The sequence below is a fragment of the Ctenopharyngodon idella genome, chromosome 10, assembly GCF_019924925.1.
Source record: "Ctenopharyngodon idella isolate HZGC_01 chromosome 10, HZGC01, whole genome shotgun sequence".
Taxonomy (NCBI): Eukaryota; Metazoa; Chordata; class Actinopteri; order Cypriniformes; family Xenocyprididae; genus Ctenopharyngodon; species Ctenopharyngodon idella.
In genome coordinates this window covers 33,414,852-33,435,939 of record NC_067229.1, presented here as the reverse complement: position 1 = coordinate 33,435,939, position 21,088 = coordinate 33,414,852, and the positions used below count along the sequence as shown (strand labels likewise).

Below are 21,088 nucleotides of genomic sequence, written 5' to 3'. Positions count from 1 at the left end.
CGTATTTTAACGTCGTTCAGAAGCGGCAAACGTTCACAGTAACGTCTTGAATATGCCACTCACTTACCTGGAAATCTGCATTTGATAATCTTCTTCTTCTTCTTCATTTTATTTTATTTTTATTTATTTATTTATTTTTTTTACTTTAAGTAACAGCATCAATTAAGTTACAGAAACATTGATCCTATATTAACACAAAAAATAATTTTGTGCACCGGTATGCTGGACTTTGTATAAGAGTTGTTATTGTGTTTCTATTAGTGTGTGGAATCAAAATGGCAAAACACAACTGCCTAACAGAGCAAATAGATGTGGGTACAATGGGGCTAAAAGCACCCTTAAGGAATCTTTTTCCCCTTATCATTGTGTATGACAATCAAAATATTGCTTTTTATTTCATTTTAATGGAGCAATATAATTCAAAATACAGTAAATGTAATAGGAGCTAGAGGGGTCTTTTACTGAACAATCTGGATAAAGGCCCCCATCCTGGGCAAAAGGCCAAATACAAATTCAACTATATATTTAATGTAGCAATACAATATTTATCTAAGTATTTGAGTACAGTTCAATACACTGTGGAAAATAATAATGGAAAATGTACTGGTAATTTTAATTTTACAGAATTTAATTTAATTTTACAGAATTTTTTTTAAAAGAAACCCTAAACACAACACAAATGCAATGCATAATTAAAAAAACAACAACAAAAAAAAAAAACAATATGGAAAATTTCTTCATATTTATACAATACATCATGCCATATTTTTACAGACTTTTTTTTTTACACTGAACAGACCTAAAACGCATATTTTGACTCAAAACATTTAATCATCACGTCAGGGATTTTCATTTAGCTACATAAACAAAGTTTTTAAAATGTTAGATCAGATGCCTTCTTTTTTTTTTTTGTATTTGCATGTGATGACCTTGTGCATCAGGACAATTTATCAGTGCACATAGTGGCAAACAGGTGTTGTTGTTTAGAGCTGAGAAAGAGAATCAAAAGTGCTTTGAGCCCCACTGTACCCTACATCTGATATATATATATATATATATATATATATTGAAAATATATAATTAGAAGAAATTGTTTGCTCAGGTAATATAATACACTACATTTTAGATGCAAGTGTCTTTTTGTCATTGTTAAACACATTTTTAATATACAAAAATGAAATTTGCTCTTACCTTTGTTGGTGAAAGCCAGGTAAAGGGGTGGGATGTGCAAGACAAAAGAGGAGAGAAAAAAAGAGAAAAGCATGGTTAGGATTGTAATAACAATTTATTTATTTGTATTTCTATTAATCTGAAATTAACTAATGCAATATTTTATGATGCAGTTTATGTATATAATTTATGCACAGCAATTATTTAGTAGCTACCTCCAGATGTTTTATCATCTCTACTGCTAAAGGAGCAGATCATGATCAGTATGCAATCAAAACATGCCACAATCAATAGTAATCGTACAGTATGTACAAATTTAAGAAAAAAAATAAATAAATAAATAAAATAACACTAATAGTGGTATACACTTCTATTAGGCACAAGAGGGAGCATGGGAGAGACAGAAAGGGGGGTGTACAAGTCTGACTCTTCAGCTTAAAGCGTCCATAAAAATATCACCATCCCCCACAAAAACACATGGATAGGCTCCTACCCCTGTAAGGAGGAAGTGGAATGGTCTGACTCAGTCTGTTGTCATAGAAACGCATGTTGCCAAGGGAGTAGCATGTGTGTTAGAGGAGAAAGATATAGTGTATGGACATGCATATCTGTAGGTGGAGTGGGTTGCGTTCAAGCTGTCCGAGCAAACAGAAGCAAGCAGATAAAGGATAAAAAATAAGAGGGATTTGTTTAAAGCACTGCATATAAACATTTATATTACATATGTGACCTAAATTCTGAAAATTAGCACAAATTTGAGATTATTAGAAAATAAGTACAAAGAAATTTGCAATATATATATATATTTTAGTGTTTGCATCCAGCTCTGGTAGGCACACACAGGCACAGAAGGTTTGAGGAGGCAAAAGCAGGACAAAGGATCTCACTGCAGAGAGAAAAGGCCCCTCCTTCCCCCTGGCTGAGAGTCAGCATTCTCACAAACACCACCACAGATCTCATCTGCTGTCTGAGCTTTACTCACTTTGGTGTAAAATTCACTATAGTACATTTGTATTACTGAATTAGATAGATGTTGGTAATGTGAAGACACCATTTTAGTGTAATGGAAGAGGGTTACTATAACAAACAAAATTATTATGCTAGCTCATTTTCAAATGTAAACAATATATATATATATATATATATATATATATATATATATATATATATATATCAAATCAGTGTTTTAAAGTTTTCGTAACTATAAACTGAATCAAACATTTTTTGCATACTGTAAACATCACAGAAAGTGATTTTTTTCTTTTCTTTATGGATATAAATGTAATATTTATGGAGTGGACCTTAGAGACAGGATTAATGCTTCAGCTGACACAGATTTAATACTGAATGATGTTTCAGATATCTGGCTGCACGTGCATTGCAGAGAAGCCACTCCCAGCATCTATGAGAGTTTAAATGCAGAACCCACACCTAGACCTTCAGCAGCTGTAATACTAATAACACAATAAAAATCATCCTGGTGTTTGTCATTAATCTGAATGTGGATTAAGAAAGGGGGTTTAAAATCTGGATGTGTCAAATACACAAAGGTATTGACAGCAAAGAAGAAAGCAGAAGAGAACAGACCACTCACTCATTTACTTCTCCATAGTAACTTTTGGGCCTGCATGTGTAGAATGCATAGAAAGGGTTTTGTAATTCCTTATACACAGACAGTGTTGTGAGTGTGTCAACTTAATGCACAAAAGCTCACTGTTCAGGGTTTCAGCACTGGAGGACAGAGACTCATTTAACAGAGAGTGAAAGAAAATCAAAGCAGTAAAACTCTATTCTATTCTAAACACTGTGTCACTGTAAATGAACTTGTAAAAGTATTTGTTATCTGTATTTTAACACTTCATTTAACTTAGCGAGATTATGAAGTTAGCAAATACATTGGCAGACCTAATTTACGTAACAAGGTTTGCATGAAAAGCCCATCAAAATGGATGTTCATGATGTACTATCAGGCTATCATAAATTTGAAAAATCAAGTTGATGACTGAAAAGTATGCCTGGATCTGATAAACACTACGGATAAATGAGTACAATTTTCAATATTGTATTTCAGTTGATATAGCATATGGTCAAAATGAAAAAAAAAAAAAAAAAAAAAAAAAAAAAAACAGGTTTTGCGTTAAGCGATACCTTCTAAAAAATAAAATGCAACAATAATAATGCAGAAATAATAGAAGAATGTTTGCAGTATTACAAAGCCCTGATATACTGAGCCAAAAACGAAGCTCTATATGAGATCACTTGGAAAGGGAAAAGTACAAAAAGGAACAAACGTTATAACAATATTTAAGGCAAATACAGCATAAAGCCTGGACAAAGGTACTGTAGAATTATCTTACAAAACCACACAGGATTGTGTTTTATATCGAAGAGACCATGCAATATACAAACTTGTTTTTTTTAAACTTTGTATTATAATGAAATTGTACTGTATGTATTGCTAAAAATGTAAATATCACTTCATGACTGTATGAAGGCCAGAGAAAATTAAAATGCCCCCTGAGAGTGTCAACACTGTGTGTGTCTCTCTGTGTGGGTGCTCGTGGGTGGAACTGAGTTCACTTCACCAGCATTGTGATGTGTGTGAGAGAAAGAACAAGTAGTCCAATTTCTCAAAACGATAACATCATATCAAACATGTAAGGTTTTTAAAATGGATAGCTTAGTTTCTCTTCACAACTAAAAGGATACAGCTCTTAACTCCTGAAACTCCTGCTGCTGCAATGAGAGCTTATGGGAGAGAGCCTCACCTCTAAAGTCAGGTCATCAACCTCCTGCTCCTTCTTTTCTCTCTGAACTGTCCCCAAACGACTCTGGCTCACCAGTGTGTTCTGACTGTAGGGCCTGACAAACTTCATGTCACTCATCCTTGAATCAGTTGTCCCGCACATTTCATAATTATACACATGCTGTAACGTGCCGTCTGCATAGACTGGAGGGTAATATGGAATTACAGGTAGATTTGCCCCTGATTCATAAAATAACTTATTCTGCCTCCATCTGTAGATTTTCACTGAAATGATTGAAATAACTGAGACTATGAAGAGCAGGGAGACCACCGCAAGAGCCAAGATTAAATAAAAAGTCAGGTTGTCGTTATATTGTTTTTCATGTGTAAAGTCTGTGAACTCTGACAACACTTCAGGAAAGCTGTCAGCCACAGCCACGTTAATGGAGACCACAGCTGAGCGAGAGGGCTGTCCGTTATCCTCCACAACAACAGTGAGTTTCTGTTTGACAGCATCTTTATCAGTCACTTGTCGCACAGTTCTTATTTCTCCATTCTGTAAACCCACTTCAAACAGCGCTCTGTCTGTAGCTTTCTGTAGTTTATAGGAGAGCCAGGCATTCTGTCCAGAGTCCACATCAACAGCCACCACTTTAGTGACGAGATATCCAACATCTGCAGCACGAGGCACAATCTCAGCCACCACTGAACCTCCAGTCTGTACTGGATACAGAACCTGAGGAGCGTTGTCATTCTGATCTTGAATGATGATGTTTAGAGTCACACTGTTTGATAAAGGGGGTGAGCCACCATCTTGAGCTTTGACTTGCATTTTGAATGATTTCAGCTGTTCATAATCAAAAGATTTTTCAGCATAGATTACTCCAGTTTCTGAATTTATAGAAATGTAAGATGCCAGAGGTGCTCCGTTCAAATCTCCATCGATAAGAAAATATGAAACCTTTGCATTTGGCCCCCAGTCCATGTCTTCTGCTTTGACAGACAGAATAGTCGTAGACTGTGGATTATTTTCAGCTATAAAGGCTTTATATGATTCCTGTTCAAACTGAGGTGCGTGATCGTTTACATCAGATATCCTTAGGTTCACAATCTCTTTGCTTGAAAGAGGTGGGTTTCCCCCATCTACAGCAGTTATAGTGATATTGTACTCTGCTGTCTGTTCCCTGTCTAGTTCTGACTCTGTCACCAGATTGTAATAATTAGTTAATGAAGATACGATTTTAAATGGAGAGTTCAGATCTATAGAACAAGTAATCTTACTGTTGTCACCTGAATCCAGATCCTGAACATTTATCATTGCTATAACAGTTCCAGGTGCTGCGTCCTCAGATACTGCACTGGAAAAAGACATTATTGTAATTTTGGGAGTGTTATCGTTTATGTCAATGACGTCAATAATTATCTCACTCGAGTCAGTCAAACCTCCGTGATCTTTAGCTTTGACTTTGACTGTAAACTGCTTGTGTTTTTCATAATCTATATCACCTATGACTTTAACCTCACCAGAATCCGCATCGATGGAGAACAAAGCTTTTACCGCAGATGTCGCGTGTTCAAAATAGTACTGAATGCCGTGACTAGACTCGTCAGCATCGGTTGCACTGACTTTTGTTACGATTGTGCTTTTAGGCGCATTTTCAACAACTGATGTTTTATAAGACGACTGGCTAAACACAGGCGCATTGTCATTTCCATCAAGAACAATAATATTAATCTGCACAGTTGCAGACCTTTGTGGTTTTCCACCATCGAAAGCCGTCAGAATTAAGTTATGATTCTTTTTCTTTTCTCTATCGAGAGGAGAATGAAGAACCATCTCGACGTTTTTGTTCCCACCAGCGCCATTCTGAATATTAAGCTTAAAATGATCAGTGGGTTGAAGAGTATACTTCTGTAGCGTGTTCACTCCTACATCTGGATCTATCGCGCTCTCTAAAGGAAATCGCGCACCCAGTACCGCTAATTCGCTGATTTCTTGTTCAATTTTAGATTTCGGAAAGACGGGGCTGTTGTCATTGATGTCCTGTATGTCGACTGTAACTCGATAAAGCTCCATCGGATTATCAAAAATGACATCAAAGCTGACACTACATGCTGATACCTCTCCACATAGCTCTTCTCTGTCTATTTTATTCTTAACAACCAGATGCCCGTTCTCCTTGTCCAGTCCAATGTACTCACTGCTGTCCGCGGTGAAAACACGCGCTTTTCCTGAAATCAGTCTCTTCGGCTCAAGCCCAAGGTCCGAGGCAATATTTCCAACAAATGAGCCCACCGGCATTTCCTCGGGTATAGAATAACGAATCTGTCCGCTCACGCGAGAGGAAAATAAAACCAACGCGCATACTGTATAGAAGAAGAGCGACCCATGTAACCAGCCTTTTCCTCCCGACTCCATTTTTGATCAACAATGATCCAACAGAAGCATCCAAAGACAATTATGATAGATTATATGTGTCCAACTAAATGCTTCTTTTCTCTGGGTTGAAGAACCTGGAGACAAAACTGAACACGGTTTTGCTGTCTGTTTTGTAGCATCCAATGTTATCTGTTGACGATGTATAAATTATGCCTTTGCTTTGGGTTTTGTTAAAGGGAGGGATAAAAACCACACTCTAGCTTCTTAAGTTGAACAGCGGCACTTAGAGTCCAAATACAGTACTACGGAATGGTCATTTACTCGAAAAATATACCATCAAGGACTGAAACTTGAAAAAGTGTTAAATATCCCATATTTAAGGTTATGCACTGTGTTGTGCAACATGCCACAAAAAGAATATGTTTCTGTTAAAAGAGCAAAGGGTAAAAGGGCAGAGATGATTGTGACAAATGCTTCACAAATCTGAGAACCTCAAACTAGGGCCACATACAGGTTGTAGGCCTACCATATTTAATTTAACCAATTGTTAAAGGGATATAACCCCACAAAATGAAAATTGTATATATATATATATATATATATATATATATATATATTTTTTTTTTTTTTTTTTTTACTTCCGTGCAAAGATATTATGAAGAACATTGGGTGCCAAACAACATTGGAGCCCACTGACTTCCCTTATATGGACATAAAAAAACTAAGATGGCTCTCAATATCTTCTTTTATGTTCCACAGAAGAAATAAAGACATACAGATTTAGAAAGACATGAGGGTGAGTAAAAGATGAGAATTTTCATTTCTGAATGGACTATCCCTTCAATTTATTCAGAGGTTAAATTAATGTCACACAAGACCATCATTCTCCTAAAGTGACAGCAGTCGTTTTAACACTCTGTAAAAATATGAAGAACTTATTGTACTACTACTAATACTAATACTGCTAATAATAATAATAATAACTTTGAGGATAAAAATCAGCATTTCATTTCTGGTTTATAATTTGGTTTGTTCAAGTTAATGCATAGTAGATATGAGAACACACATCATCTAATTCAGCAGATTCTCTTGTCTAATATGAAATATAACATCTCTTCCAAGCATTCACCTAAAATATAAATGAATGAATAGAAACACATTTAATTAATATCATGGAAATATAAATATATTCTGGACTAACAAAGACTGTATAAAATGGCACAGACCGACAGACCAACATTCAGCACAATTGTGAGAGTGACTAACACGCACACGCTGTCTGTTCATTATTGTTATCATATTTTATGCACTTGTTTCATATTGTTTTTTTTTTTGTTTGTTTTTTTTTTCAAATATTGCCAAAGATAAGTATAAGTCATAGATATCAAAACAACTTCAAGCTGCAGTGGATGAATGTGGGGAAATTATATCATAGTCTGTTACAGACATCAAAGCAAAAAGTACTACAACACTTCCTGGGCTCTTATTAAATGAATCTTAATGAGATGATTTCAAAACAACAAACCAGGCCTCACCTCTAAAGTCAGGTCATCAACCTCCTGCTCCTTCTTTTCTCTCTGAACTGTCCCCAAACGACTCTGGCTCACCAGTGTGTTCTGACTGTAGGGCCTGACAAACTTCATGTCACTCATCCTTGAATCAGTTGTCCCGCACATTTCATAATTATACACATGCTGTAACGTGCCGTCTGCATAGACTGGAGGGTAATATGGAATTACAGGTAGATTTGCCCCTGATTCATAAAATAACTTATTCTGCCTCCATCTGTAGATTTTCACTGAAATGATTGAAATAACTGAGACTATGAAGAGCAGGGAGACCACCGCAAGAGCCAAGATTAAATAAAAAGTCAAGTTGTCGTTATATTGCTTTTCATGTGTAAAGTCTGTGAACTCTGACAACACTTCAGGAAAGCTGTCAGCCACAGCCACGTTAATGGAGACCACAGCTGAGCGAGAGGGCTGTCCGTTATCCTCCACAACAACAGTGAGTTTCTGTTTGACAGCATCTTTATCAGTCACTTGTCGCACAGTTCTTATTTCTCCATTCTGTAAACCCACTTCAAACAGCGCTCTGTCTGTAGCTTTCTGTAGTTTATAGGAGAGCCAGGCATTCTGTCCAGAGTCCACATCAACAGCCACCACTTTAGTGACAAGATATCCAACATCTGCAGCACGAGGCACAATCTCAGCCACCACTGAACCTCCAGTCTGTACTGGATACAGAACCTGAGGAGTGTTGTCATTCTGATCTTGAATAGTAATTTTCACTGTCACATTACTACTGAGTGGAGGAGAACCTCCATCTTGCGCTTTTACCCGGAAGTGGAAATGTTTCAGTGTCTCATAGTCAAAAGAGCGCATAGCTGTAATCAGTCCGCTGTCAGGTTGCACTGACACATATGATGAGACAGAGACTCCATTAACAGTGCTGTCTTCTAGAATATATGAAACACGAGCATTCTGATTCCAATCAGCATCACTGGCTTTAACTGAAAATATAGAGAGACCAGGTGTGTTATTCTCCAGCACACAGGCCTCATAGTTAGTTTTCTCAAAGACAGGAGCATTGTCATTCACATCTGATATCTGTAAAGACAGAGAGGCGCTGCTGGAGAGCGCAGGCACCCCCTGATCAGAGCATGTGACACTGATATTGTATTCAGCATCTTTTTCTCTGTCCAGCTGCTGCTCTATACGCAGACTGATGAAATTGCTGGATGGTGATGTAAGAGCAAATGGAATATTGTTATTTATGATGCAGTGGATCTGGCCGTTCACACCTGAGTCAGCATCATCTACTTTCATCATAGCAACAACTGTGCCGGGTGTAGAGTCCTCAGACACAGAGCTTGACATAGAGAGTACGTTTATCACTGGTTTGTTATCATTAATATCCAGCACATCGATAATCAGCTTACAGGAATCAGAAAGCCCCCCTTGATCTTTAGCCTGAATATCAAGCTCATAATGATTTGCTTTTTCAAAGTCGACGAGACCATTTAAGGTGACTTCGCCACTATGCTGATCAATAATAAACATGTTTCGCGCAATATCTTCTGTGCTTGCAATGTAGTACGTCACCTGACCGTAAGATCCTTCGTCTGCGTCAGTAGCACTAACTGTGATCAGTTTAGTCCCTTTCGCTGCATTTTCAGTCAGTGTAGCTTTATATAGTTTTTGCGTAAATACGGGAGAATTATCATTGGCATCAAGTACAGTAACATGTATCTGAACAGTGCCAGACAACTGCGGATCACCGCCGTCAGTGGCGGTTAGTAATAACGTAACCACTCCTTTCTTTTCTCTATCAAGTGGTCTTTGCAAAACCATCTCGACGTTTTTATCTCCACTTGCTTTAAGTTGCTGTTCAAGGTCAAAGTTATCAGTTGGTTTAAGAGAATAGCTTTGAAGACCATTAACTCCTACGTCCGCGTCCACGGCTCTCTCTAACATAAATCTAGCGCCCGGTACAGCCGATTCGCTGATTTCAAACTGAATTCGCTTTTTCTGGAAAGTGGGTTGATTATCGTTAATATCCGTAATTTCAACCGTAATCGTGTATAATTCCATCGGGTTTTCCAAAATCAGCTGAAGGTGCAAAGCACACGGTGTCGTTTTTGCACAAAGAGACTCGCGATCCATTTTCTCTTTGATGAGCAGCAAGCCAGTGTCTTTATTGAGGCCAATGTATTCAGTGCTGTCCCCTGTATATATGCGCGCTTTTCCTAACCTCAGTCGTTGTAAATCCAAGCCCAAATCCTGCGCGATATTTCCCACAGTGGAACCTTTAGCCATTTCTTCTGGAATAGAGTAACTGATCTGTCCGCTTGCCGAATGAAGCAGGATGAAGGAAAACAATACCGAGAACCACATCACGACAGCAGGCATTTTCTCGGTAGCGCCAACAAACCATAAAAACGATCTTAACGATTTCCAAATGGTGTATTCTAATGGTATAATGTTAAATGTTAAATGTAAAACCAGTACATCGGACAAAGTAAAAGTTGTCGCGTTTGTTTTAAAACACTCGGAAATAATAAACGTTCTAAAAGCTTTCCCCTTTTCCTCTCTCACTGAAAATATGGGATGATTGGGCTGGGTTTTAAATCCACGCAGATAGTGTATTACATTGACAAACAGCGGCCCTGTGAGTCTAAACCAAGCACTACAAATACAATCACAGCAAAACTACAGCAGACAAGGGTTTTTGAAAATTTTTATGATAATTTTTTTTTTTTTTAAAAATCAAGAATAGTGGTAGTAATAATGTTAAAAATCTAGATATTCTGGAGAAATGATTTGATGTAGCTAATGGAAGGAAACCATTTAATAATTTACTGTCTAAATTAAATAATCGGCAGGACTATATGTCACTGTCCAAGATGTGGTGCTGAAAGTAGCATAAATTAACAGTTTAACGAGACAACAAATAATAAAAACAAATATTGTAAATATTTATTTAAATATATGTTTGGTATAATTTTCATTAATTATTCTGTACACCATGATTATGTTTGTTTTGTAAAGTATAAAGCATTTTTCTTACCGATGTCGAATATTCACCTTCCAAATCGTTATTTTTCTTGATTGTATGCTGCATCGTCTCAGTGAAACTCGGGTCCACCACTAAAACATTCTGTCCACCGAGTGTAGAAAACTTACAGTCACTCTTCCTCGAGTCAGTCGTCATGCACACTTCATAATTATACCCGTGCGGCAGAGTTCCAGTGACTCCTGTGTCTGCGTAATGCGGTGGATAGTACGGAATAACAGGCAGATTGGACTGATAGAGGAAGCGAGATTGTCTCCATCTGTAGATCTTTACTGATATTATTACAACCACACAAGTGATAAATAAGAAAGAAACAGCGGCCAGTGCGAGGACTAGATAAAAAGTCAGGTTGTCGTTATATTGTTTTTCATGTGTAAAGTCTGTGAACTCTGACAACACTTCAGGAAAGCTGTCAGCCACAGCCACGTTAATGGAGACCACAGCTGAGCGAGAGGGCTGTCCGTTATCCTCCACAACAACAGTGAGTTTCTGTTTGACAGCATCTTTATCAGTCACTTGTCGCACAGTTCTTATTTCTCCATTCTGTAAACCCACTTCAAACAGCGCTCTGTCTGTAGCTTTCTGTAGCTTATAGGAGAGCCAGGCATTCTGTCCAGAGTCCACATCAACAGCCACCACTTTAGTGACGAGATATCCAACATCTGCAGCACGAGGCACAATCTCAGCCACCACTGAACCTCCAGTCTGTACTGGATACAGAACCTGAGGAGCGTTGTCATTCTGATCTAGAATAGTAATTTTCACTGTCACGTTACTACTGAGTGGAGGAGAACCTCCATCTTGCGCTTTTACCCGGAAGTGGAAATGTTTCAGTGTCTCATAGTCAAAAGAGCGCATAGCTGTAATCAGTCCGCTGTCAGGTTGCACTGAAACATATGATGAGACAGAGACTCCATTAACAGTGCTGTCTTCTAGAATATAAGAAACACGAGCATTCTGATTCCAATCAGCATCACTGGCTTTAACTGAAAATATAGAGAGACCAGGTGTGTTATTCTCCAGCACACAGGCCTCATAGTTAGTTTTCTCAAAGACAGGGGCATTGTCATTCACATCTGATATCTGTAAAGACAGAGAGGCGCTGCTGGAGAGCGCAGGCACCCCCTGATCAGAGCATGTGACACTGATATTGTATTCAGCATCTTTTTCTCTGTCCAGCTGCTGCTCTATACGCAGACTGATGAAATTGCTGGATGGTGATGTAAGAGCAAATGGAATATTGTTATTTATGATGCAGTGGATCTGGCCGTTCACACTTGAGTCAGCATCATCTACTTTCATCATAGCAACAACTGTGCCGGGTGTAGAGTCCTCAGACACAGAGCTTGACATAGAGAGTACGTTTATCACTGGTTTGTTATCATTAATATCCAGCACATCGATAATAAGCTTACAGGAATCAGAAAGCCCTCCTTGATCTTTAGCCTGAATATCAATCTGGTAGTGACTTGCCTTTTCAAAGTCGACTATGCCATTTAAGGTGACTTCGCCACTATGCTGATCAATAACAAACATGTTTCGCACAATATCTTCTGTGCTTGCAATGTAGTACATCACCTGACCATTAGATCCATCGTCTGCGTCAGTAGCACTGACTGTGGTCAATTTAAATCCCTTTGCTGCATTTTCAGTCAATGTGGCTTTATATACTTTTTGCGTAAAAACAGGAGCATTATCATTAACGTCTAATACAGTAACATGTATTTGAACTGATCCAGACAACTGCGGATCACCGCCGTCAGTAGCTGTGAGCAATAACGTAACCAATCCTTTCTTTTCTCTATCAAGTGGTCTTTGCAAAACCATTTCGACGTTTTTATCACCGCCTGGTTGACTGAGCAGTTCAAGGACAAAGTTATCAGTTGGTTTAAGAGAATAGCTTTGAAGACCATTAACTCCTACGTCCGCGTCCACGGCTCTCTCTAACATAAATCTCGCGCCCGGTACAGCCGATTCGCTGATTTCAAACTGAATTCGCTTTTTCTGGAAAGTGGGTGGATTATCGTTAATATCCGTGATTTCAACCGTAATCGTGTATAATTCCATCGGGTTTTCCAAAATCAGCTGAAGGTGCAAAGCACATGGAGTCGTTTTTGCACAAAGAGACTCGCGATCCATTTTCTCTTTGATGAGCAGCAAGCCAGTGTCTTTATTGAGGCCAATGTATTCAGTGCTGTCCCCTGTATATATGCGCGCTTTTCCTAACCTCAGTCGTTGTAAATCCAAGCCCAAATCCTGCGCGATATTTCCCACAGTGGAACCTTTAGCCATTTCTTCTGGAATAGAGTAACTGACCTGTCCGCGTGCCGAATGAAGCAGGATGAAGGAAAACAACATCGAGAACCACATCACGACAGCAGGCATTTTCTCGGTAGCGCCAACAAACCATAAAAACGATCTTAACGATTTCCAAACGGTGTATTCTACAGAAAGATGGTGAATGCAAATCCTTTAAATCGGAAAAAAGTGAAAGATGTTGCGTTTGTTTAAAGATACTCGACAATAAGCGATCCAAAAATCTTTCCCTTTTTCCTCTCTCACTGTGAATATGGGATGATGGGGCTGGGTTTAAAATGCACAAGTGAGTGTGTTACATTGACAAACAGCGGCCCTGTGAGTCAAAAGCAAGCACTACAAATGAAACCACAGCAAAATGTCAATTTATCGCATACAAGTGTTTTTCAAAATGATTCTGAAAAAAAAAAAAAAAAAAAAAAACAAGAATATTGGTATTAATGTTATTAAAATCAAGTTATTTAATAGCATTTTTTTTTTTTTTTTTTTTTCAGTTAACGGAAGAAAAACACGTAACCGATTAGTGTCTATTATTATTATTATTATTAATGTCATGACTAAAGCTGCTGTCCAATATGTGGTGCTGAAAGCAGGCTAAATTGACATTTTAGTTTGACAACAACAGAATACAAAAATTAACTTAATATTGATTTAAATATATTTGAAACCATTTTCATCAAATATCATAAACATTTTGATTCTATTTGTTTGTTTGTTTGTTTTGTCAAGATTAAAACATTTTTCTTACCGATGTCGAATATTCACCTTCCAAATCGTTATTTTTCTTGATTGTATGCTGCATCGTCTCAGTGAAACTCGGGTCCACCACTAAAACATTCTGTCCACCGAGTGTAGAAAACTTACAGTCACTCTTCCTCGAGTCAGTCGTCATGCACACTTCATAATTATACCCGTGCGGCAGAGTTCCAGTGACTCCTGTGTCTGCGTAATGCGGTGGATAGTACGGAATAACAGGCAGATTGGACTGATAGAGGAAGCGAGATTGTCTCCATCTGTAGATCTTTACTGATATTATCACAACCACACAAGTGATAAATAGGAAAGAAACAGCGGCCAGTGCGAGGACTAAATAAAAAGTCAAGTTGTCGTTATATTGTTTTTCATGCGTAAAGTCTGTGAACTCTGACAACACTTCAGGAAAGCTGTCAGCCACAGCCACGTTAATGGAGACCACAGCTGAGCGAGAGGGCTGTCCGTTATCCTCCACAACAACAGTGAGTTTCTGTTTGACAGCATCTTTATCAGTCACTTGTCGCACAGTTCTTATTTCTCCATTCTGTAAACCCACTTCAAACAGCGCTCTGTCTGTAGCTTTCTGTAGCTTATAGGAGAGCCAGGCATTCTGTCCAGAGTCCACATCAACAGCCACCACTTTAGTGACGAGATATCCAACATCTGCAGCACGAGGCACAATCTCAGCCACCACTGAACCTCCAGTCTGTACTGGATACAGAACCTGAGGAGCGTTGTCATTCTGATCTTGAACAGTAATTTTCACTGTCACGTTACTACTGAGCGGAGGAGAGCCTCCATCTTGCGCTTTTACCCGGAAGTGGAAATGTTTCAGTGTCTCATAGTCAAAAGAGCGCATAGCTGTAATCAGTCCGCTGTCAGGTTGCACTGAAACATATGATGAGACAGAGACTCCATTAACAGTGCTGTCTTCTAGAATATAAGAAACACGAGCATTCTGATTCCAATCAGCATCACTGGCTTTAACTGAAAATATAGAGAGACCAGGTGTGTTATTCTCCAGCACACAGGCCTCATAGTTAGTTTTCTCAAAGACAGGAGCATTGTCATTCACATCTGATATCTGTAAAGACAGAGAGGCGCTGCTGGAGAGCGCAGGCACCCCCTGATCAGAGCATGTGACACTGATATTGTATTCAGCATCTTTTTCTCTGTCCAGCTGCTGCTCTATACGCAGACTGATGAAATTGCTGGATGGTGATGTAAGAGCAAATGGAATATTGTTATTTATGATGCAGTGGATCTGGCCGTTCACACCTGAGTCAGCATCATCTACTTTCATCATAGCAACAACTGTGCCGGGTGTAGAGTCCTCAGACACAGAGCTTGACATAGAGAGTACGCTTATCACTGGTTTGTTATCATTAATATCCAGCACATCGATAATAAGCTTACAGGAATCAGAAAGCCCCCCTTGATCTTTTGCCTGAATATCAATCTGGTAGTGACTTGATTTTTCAAAGTCGACGAGGCCATTTAAGGTGACTTCGCCACTATGCTGATCAATAGTAAACAGTTTTCGCACAGTATCTTCTTTGCTTGCAATATAGTACGTCACCTGACCATAAGATCCTTCGTCTGCGTCAGTAGCACTAACTGTGGTCAGTTTAGTCCCTTTCGCTGCATTTTCAGTTAATATGGCTTTATATTCCTTTTGCGTAAATACGGGAGAATTATCATTGGCATCAAGTACAGTAACATGTATCTGAACAGTGCCAGACAACTGCGGATCACCGCCGTCAGTAGCGGTGAGCAATAACGTAACCACTCCTTTCTTTTCTCTATCAAGTGGTCTTTGCAAAACCATTTCAACTTTTTTATCACCGCCTGGTTGACTGAGCAGTTCAAGGACAAAGTTATCAGTTGGTTTAAGAGAATAGCTTTGAAGACCATTAACTCCTACATCCGCATCCACGGCTCCCTCCAGCATGAATCTCGCGCCCGTTACAGCTGACTCGCTTATCTCAAAATGAATTCGCTTTTTCTCGAAGGAGGGTGGATTATCGTTTATATCCGTGATTTCAACCGTAATAGTGTATAACTCCATCGGGTTTTCCAAAATCAGCTGAAGGTGCAAAGCACACGGTGTCGTTTTTGCACAAAGAGACTCGCGATCCATTTTCTCTTTGATGAGCAGCAAGCCAGTGTCTTTATTGAGGCCAATGTATTCAGTGCTGTCCCCTGTATATATGCGCGCTTTTCCTAACCTCAGTCGTTGTAAATCCAAGCCCAAATCCTGCGCGATATTTCCCACAGTGGAACCTTTAGCCATTTCTTCTGGAATAGAGTAACTGACCTGTCCGCGTGCCGAATGAAGCAGGATGAAGGAAAACAATACCGAGAACCACATCACGACAGCAGGCATTTTCTCGGTAGCGCCAACAAACCATAAAAACGATCTTAACGATTTCCAAACCGTATATTCTACAGAAAGATGGTGAATGGAAATCCTTTAAATCGAAAAAAGTGAAAGATGTTGCGTTTGTTTAAAGACACTCGACAATAAGTGACCTAAAATCTGTCCCCGTTTCCTCTCTCACTGTGAATATGGGATGATGGGGCTGGGTTTAAAATGCACAAGTGAGTGTGTTACATTGACAAACAGCGGCCCTGTGAGTCAAAAGCAAGCACTACAAATGAAACCACAGCAAAATGTCAATTTATCGCATACAAGTGTTTTTCAAAATGATTCTGAAAAAAAAAAAAAAAAAAGCAACAAAAAAAAAAAAACAACAAGAATATTGGTATTAATGTTATTAAAATCAAGTTATTTAATAGCATTTTTTTTTTTTTTTTTTTTGTTTTTTTTTGTTTCAGTTAACGGAAGAAAAACACGTAACCGATTAGTGTCTATTATTATTATTATTATTATTAATGTCATGACTAAAGCTGCTGTCCAATATGTGGTGCTGAAAGCAGGCTAAATTGACATTTTAGTTTGACAACAACAGAATACAAAAATTAACTTAATATTGATTTAAATATATTTGAAACCATTTTCATCAAATATCATAAACATTTTGATTCTATTTGTTTGTTTGTTTGTTTTGTCAAGGATAAAACATTTTTCTTACCGATGTCGAATATTCACCTTCCAAATCGTTATTTTTCTTGATTGTATGCTGCATCGTCTCAGTGAAACTCGGGTCCACCACTAAAACATTCTGTCCACCGAGTGTAGAAAACTTACAGTCACTCTTCCTCGAGTCAGTCGTCATGCACACTTCATAATTATACCCGTGCGGCAGAGTTCCAGTGACTCCTGTGTCTGCGTAATGCGGTGGATAGTACGGAATAACAGGCAGATTGGACTGATAGAGGAAGCGAGATTGTCTCCATCTGTAGATCTTTACTGATATTATCACAACCACACAAGTGATAAATAGGAAAGAAACAGCGGCCAGTGCGAGGACTAAATAAAAAGTCAAGTTGTCATTATATTGTTTTTCATGCGTAAAGTCTGTGAACTCTGACAACACTTCAGGAAAGCTGTCAGCCACAGCCACGTTAATGGAGACCACAGCTGAGCGAGAGGGCTGTCCGTTATCCTTCACAACAACAGTGAGTTTCTGTTTGACAGCATCTTTATCAGTCACTTGTCGCACAGTTCTTATTTCTCCATTCTGTAAACCCACTTCAAACAGCGCTCTGTCTGTAGCTTTCTGTAGTTTATAGGAGAGCCAGGCATTCTGTCCAGAGTCCACATCAACAGCCACCACTTTGGTGACGAGATATCCAACATCTGCAGCACGAGGCACAATCTCAGCCACCACTGAACCTCCAGTCTGTACTGGATACAGAACCTGAGGAGCGTTGTCATTCTGATCTTGAACAGTAATTTTCACTGTCACGTTACTACTGAGTGGAGGAGAGCCTCCATCTTGCGCTTTTACCCGGAAGTGGAAACGTTTCAGTGTCTCATAGTCAAAAGAGCGCATAGCTGTAATCAGTCCGCTGTCAGGTTGCACTGACACATATGATGAGACAGAGACTCCATTAACAGTGCTGTCTTCTAGAATATAAGAAACACGAGCATTCTGATTCCAATCAGCATCACTGGCTTTAACTGAAAATATAGAGAGACCAGGTGTGTTATTCTCCAGCACACAGGCCTCATAGTTAGTTTTCTCAAAGACAGGAGCATTGTCATTCACATCTGATATCTGTACACGGAGAGAGACACTGCTGGAGAGCGCGGGCACTCCCTCATCAGTGCATATTACACTGATATTGTACTCAGATTCTCTCTCTCTGTCCAGTTCCTGCTCTGTTTGCAAGCTAAAGAAACTGCTAGACTGAGACGTAATAGCAAAGGGAATATCCTCACTTATGAAGCACTGAACCTGACCATTTACACCTGAATCAAGATCATCAACATTTAGCATTGCAACAACAGTACCAGACTTGGACCCTTCAGATAAGGAATTAGAATTAGACACGATATTAATTCTAGGTGAATTATCATTTATATCCAGCACATCAATAATTACTTTGCATGCGTTAGAGAGTCCTCCTTGATCTTTTGCCTGAATATTAAGTTTATAATGGCTCACCTTTTCATAGTCAACATGACCATTTAATATTACTTCACCAGTTTTTTCGTTAACAAGAAACATGTCGGCCACATTACTGTCCATAGTGTCAGATATGTAGTACGTCACTACACTGTTAGACCCCTCGTCTGCATCAGACGCGCTCACGACTGTTAATATAGTACCCTTTGGTGCGTTTTCTGTTATGGTGGTTTTATATTCTTTTTGTGTAAAAGCAGGTGCATTATCATTAATATCTAACACAGTAATATGTATCTGTACAGTGCCAGAGAGCACTGGATCGCCTCCGTCAAAAGCTTCAAGCAACAAAGTAAACGAGCTTTGCGTTTCTCTATCAAGTGGTCTTTGTAAAATCATCTCGACATTTTTACTACCATCTGCCTGATTGTGCAATTCAAGCCGAAATTTATCAGTCGGTTTAAGCGAGTAACTCTGCAGACCATTTGTTCCTACATCCGGATCAAAAGCTCCCCCGAGCATAAAACCAGCTCCCGCCACCGCCGATTCGCTGATCTCAAATCTAAAGTCTTTTTTCTGAAAACTGGGAGCGTTATCATTTATATCTGTGATTTCGATTGTAATCGTGTAAAATTCCATCGGGTTGTCCAAAATCATTTGAAGATGCAAAGCACACGGAGTTGTTTTTGCACAAAGAGACTCGCGATCCATTTTCTCTCTTATAAGCAGCCATCCTGTGTTTCTGTTCAGTTCGATGTATTCGGTGCTGTCTCTTGTATATATCCGCGCTTTCCCTGATTTCAGTCGTTGTAAATCCAAGCCCAAATCCTGCGCAATGTTTCCCACCATCGAACCTTTTGCCATTTCTTCTGGAATGGAGTAACTGACCTGTCCTCGCGCTATGTGAATCAGAAGACTCAAAAACAGCACCGAGTGCCGTATCATTGCATCAGGCATTGTCTCAACTGCACCGACGATCGAATTAAGACACAATAATCTGTCAGTTGATCCTTAAAATATATGTGTAAAATAACACGTACATCCACTTGGGTTATCCGTGTACACGACAACGGGTGTTGTACAGAAAATCCGCGCAAGAGAATAATTTCTGAGGTGGTAGCTTTTCTTCCTTTCTCTCTGAGATATTGTGATGATGCTGGGGGTGGGTTTGTAAAATACACAGTTTCTCCGCAGTTTGTCGACGAACAGCGGCCCTCTGAGTGTAAATTGAGAACTGCACAAAAAATGTATCCTTATTTTGGCAGAGAAATGTTATTTTCTAGGTGTGTATCACACTGCATAAAATCAGTTATTGGAAAGCCGTGCTGATTAAATAAAGCACATACATATGTTGGAAGTAGAAAAGAAAATCTGAAGAATAAATCAGTATGGAATCAACGGTGAGATTAACAAAATTATAATACTTGGAGGTACAGTACATAATGAAGAAAAACACAGTCCTCTCTTTAGCAGCCTAGAACTTTTCCTAAGAGGCGCTGTTCAGCGAAAGTGGTGCTGAAAACTGTCAAAAATGTTGTATAGCCCACAACAAAAATATCACGCTGCTGGGAAGTTTCATTATCAAGTAATTTTTTATTTTAGTAGGTAATATTCAGTTCGATGTTTACTTCAGGGTTGTGATATTATGCATTTATTTTAGTAACTCAGTGATTATTATTTTGACTTGTATTTTGTTTATTAATTTCAGAAAATTTATATTTCCATAACTAACGCACCACCTGCGTTCCTTGTGAGTTCTCTATTATATTTCTTGTCTTTTCAGTTCAAACGAACAAACAACTAATAGTGAGACCAAAACTTTCTTACCGACTCTATCGAACCGAGACCGTCGATGGAGTTATTTTTCTTGATTGTATGCTGCATCGTCTCAGTGAAACTCGGGTCCACCACTAAAACATTCTGTCCACCGAGTGTAGAAAACTTACAGTCACTCTTCCTCGAGCCAGTCGTCATGCACACTTCATAATTATACCCGTGCGGCAGAGTTCCAGTGACTCCTGTGTCTGCGTAATGCGGTGGATAGTACGGAATAACAGGCAGATTGGACTGATAGAGGAAGCGAGATTGTCTCCATCTGTAGATCTTTACTGATATTATCACAACCACACAAGTGATAAATAGGAAAGAAACAGCGGCCAGTGCGAGGACTAAATAAAAAGTCAGGTTGTCATTATATTGTTTTTCATGCGTAAAGTCTGTGAACTCTGACAACACTTCAGGAAAGCTGTCAGCCACAGCCACGTTAATGGAGACCACAGCTGAGCGAGAGGGCTGTCCGTTATCCTCCACAACAACAGTGAGTTTCTGTTTGACAGCATCTTTATCAGTCACTTGTCGCACAGTTCTTATTTCTCCATTCTGTAAACCCACTTCAAACAGCGCTCTGTCTGTAGCTTTCTGTAGCTTATAGGAGAGCCAGGCATTCTGTCCAGAGTCCACATCAACAGCCACCACTTTAGTGACGAGATATCCAACATCTGCAGCACGAGGCACAATCTCAGCCACCACTGAACCTCCAGTCTGTACTGGATACAGAACCTGAGGAGCGTTGTCATTCTGATCTTGAATAGTAATTTTCACTGTCACGTTACCACT

General features: G+C 39.1%; 1 protein-coding gene across 7 annotated transcripts in view; it reads right to left on the bottom strand.

Moving 5' to 3' along the window:
* The window catches only part of LOC127521232 (protocadherin beta-16-like), a 93,274-nt gene that overhangs the window by 46,311 nt on the left and 25,875 nt on the right, over positions 1-21,088 (bottom strand). For 2 of the 7 annotated variants that reach the window (XM_051910348.1, XM_051910335.1), the window contains exon 2: positions 10,866-11,138. In XM_051910348.1, coding sequence (XP_051766308.1) covers positions 10,866-11,138 — 273 coding nt within the window. Of the gene's footprint in view, positions 1-3,938; positions 6,474-10,865; positions 13,362-13,935; positions 16,491-17,035; positions 20,107-21,088 lie in introns of those variants that run through there. The other 5 variants (XM_051910336.1, XM_051910381.1, XM_051910385.1 and 2 more) reach the window with 5 other exon arrangements.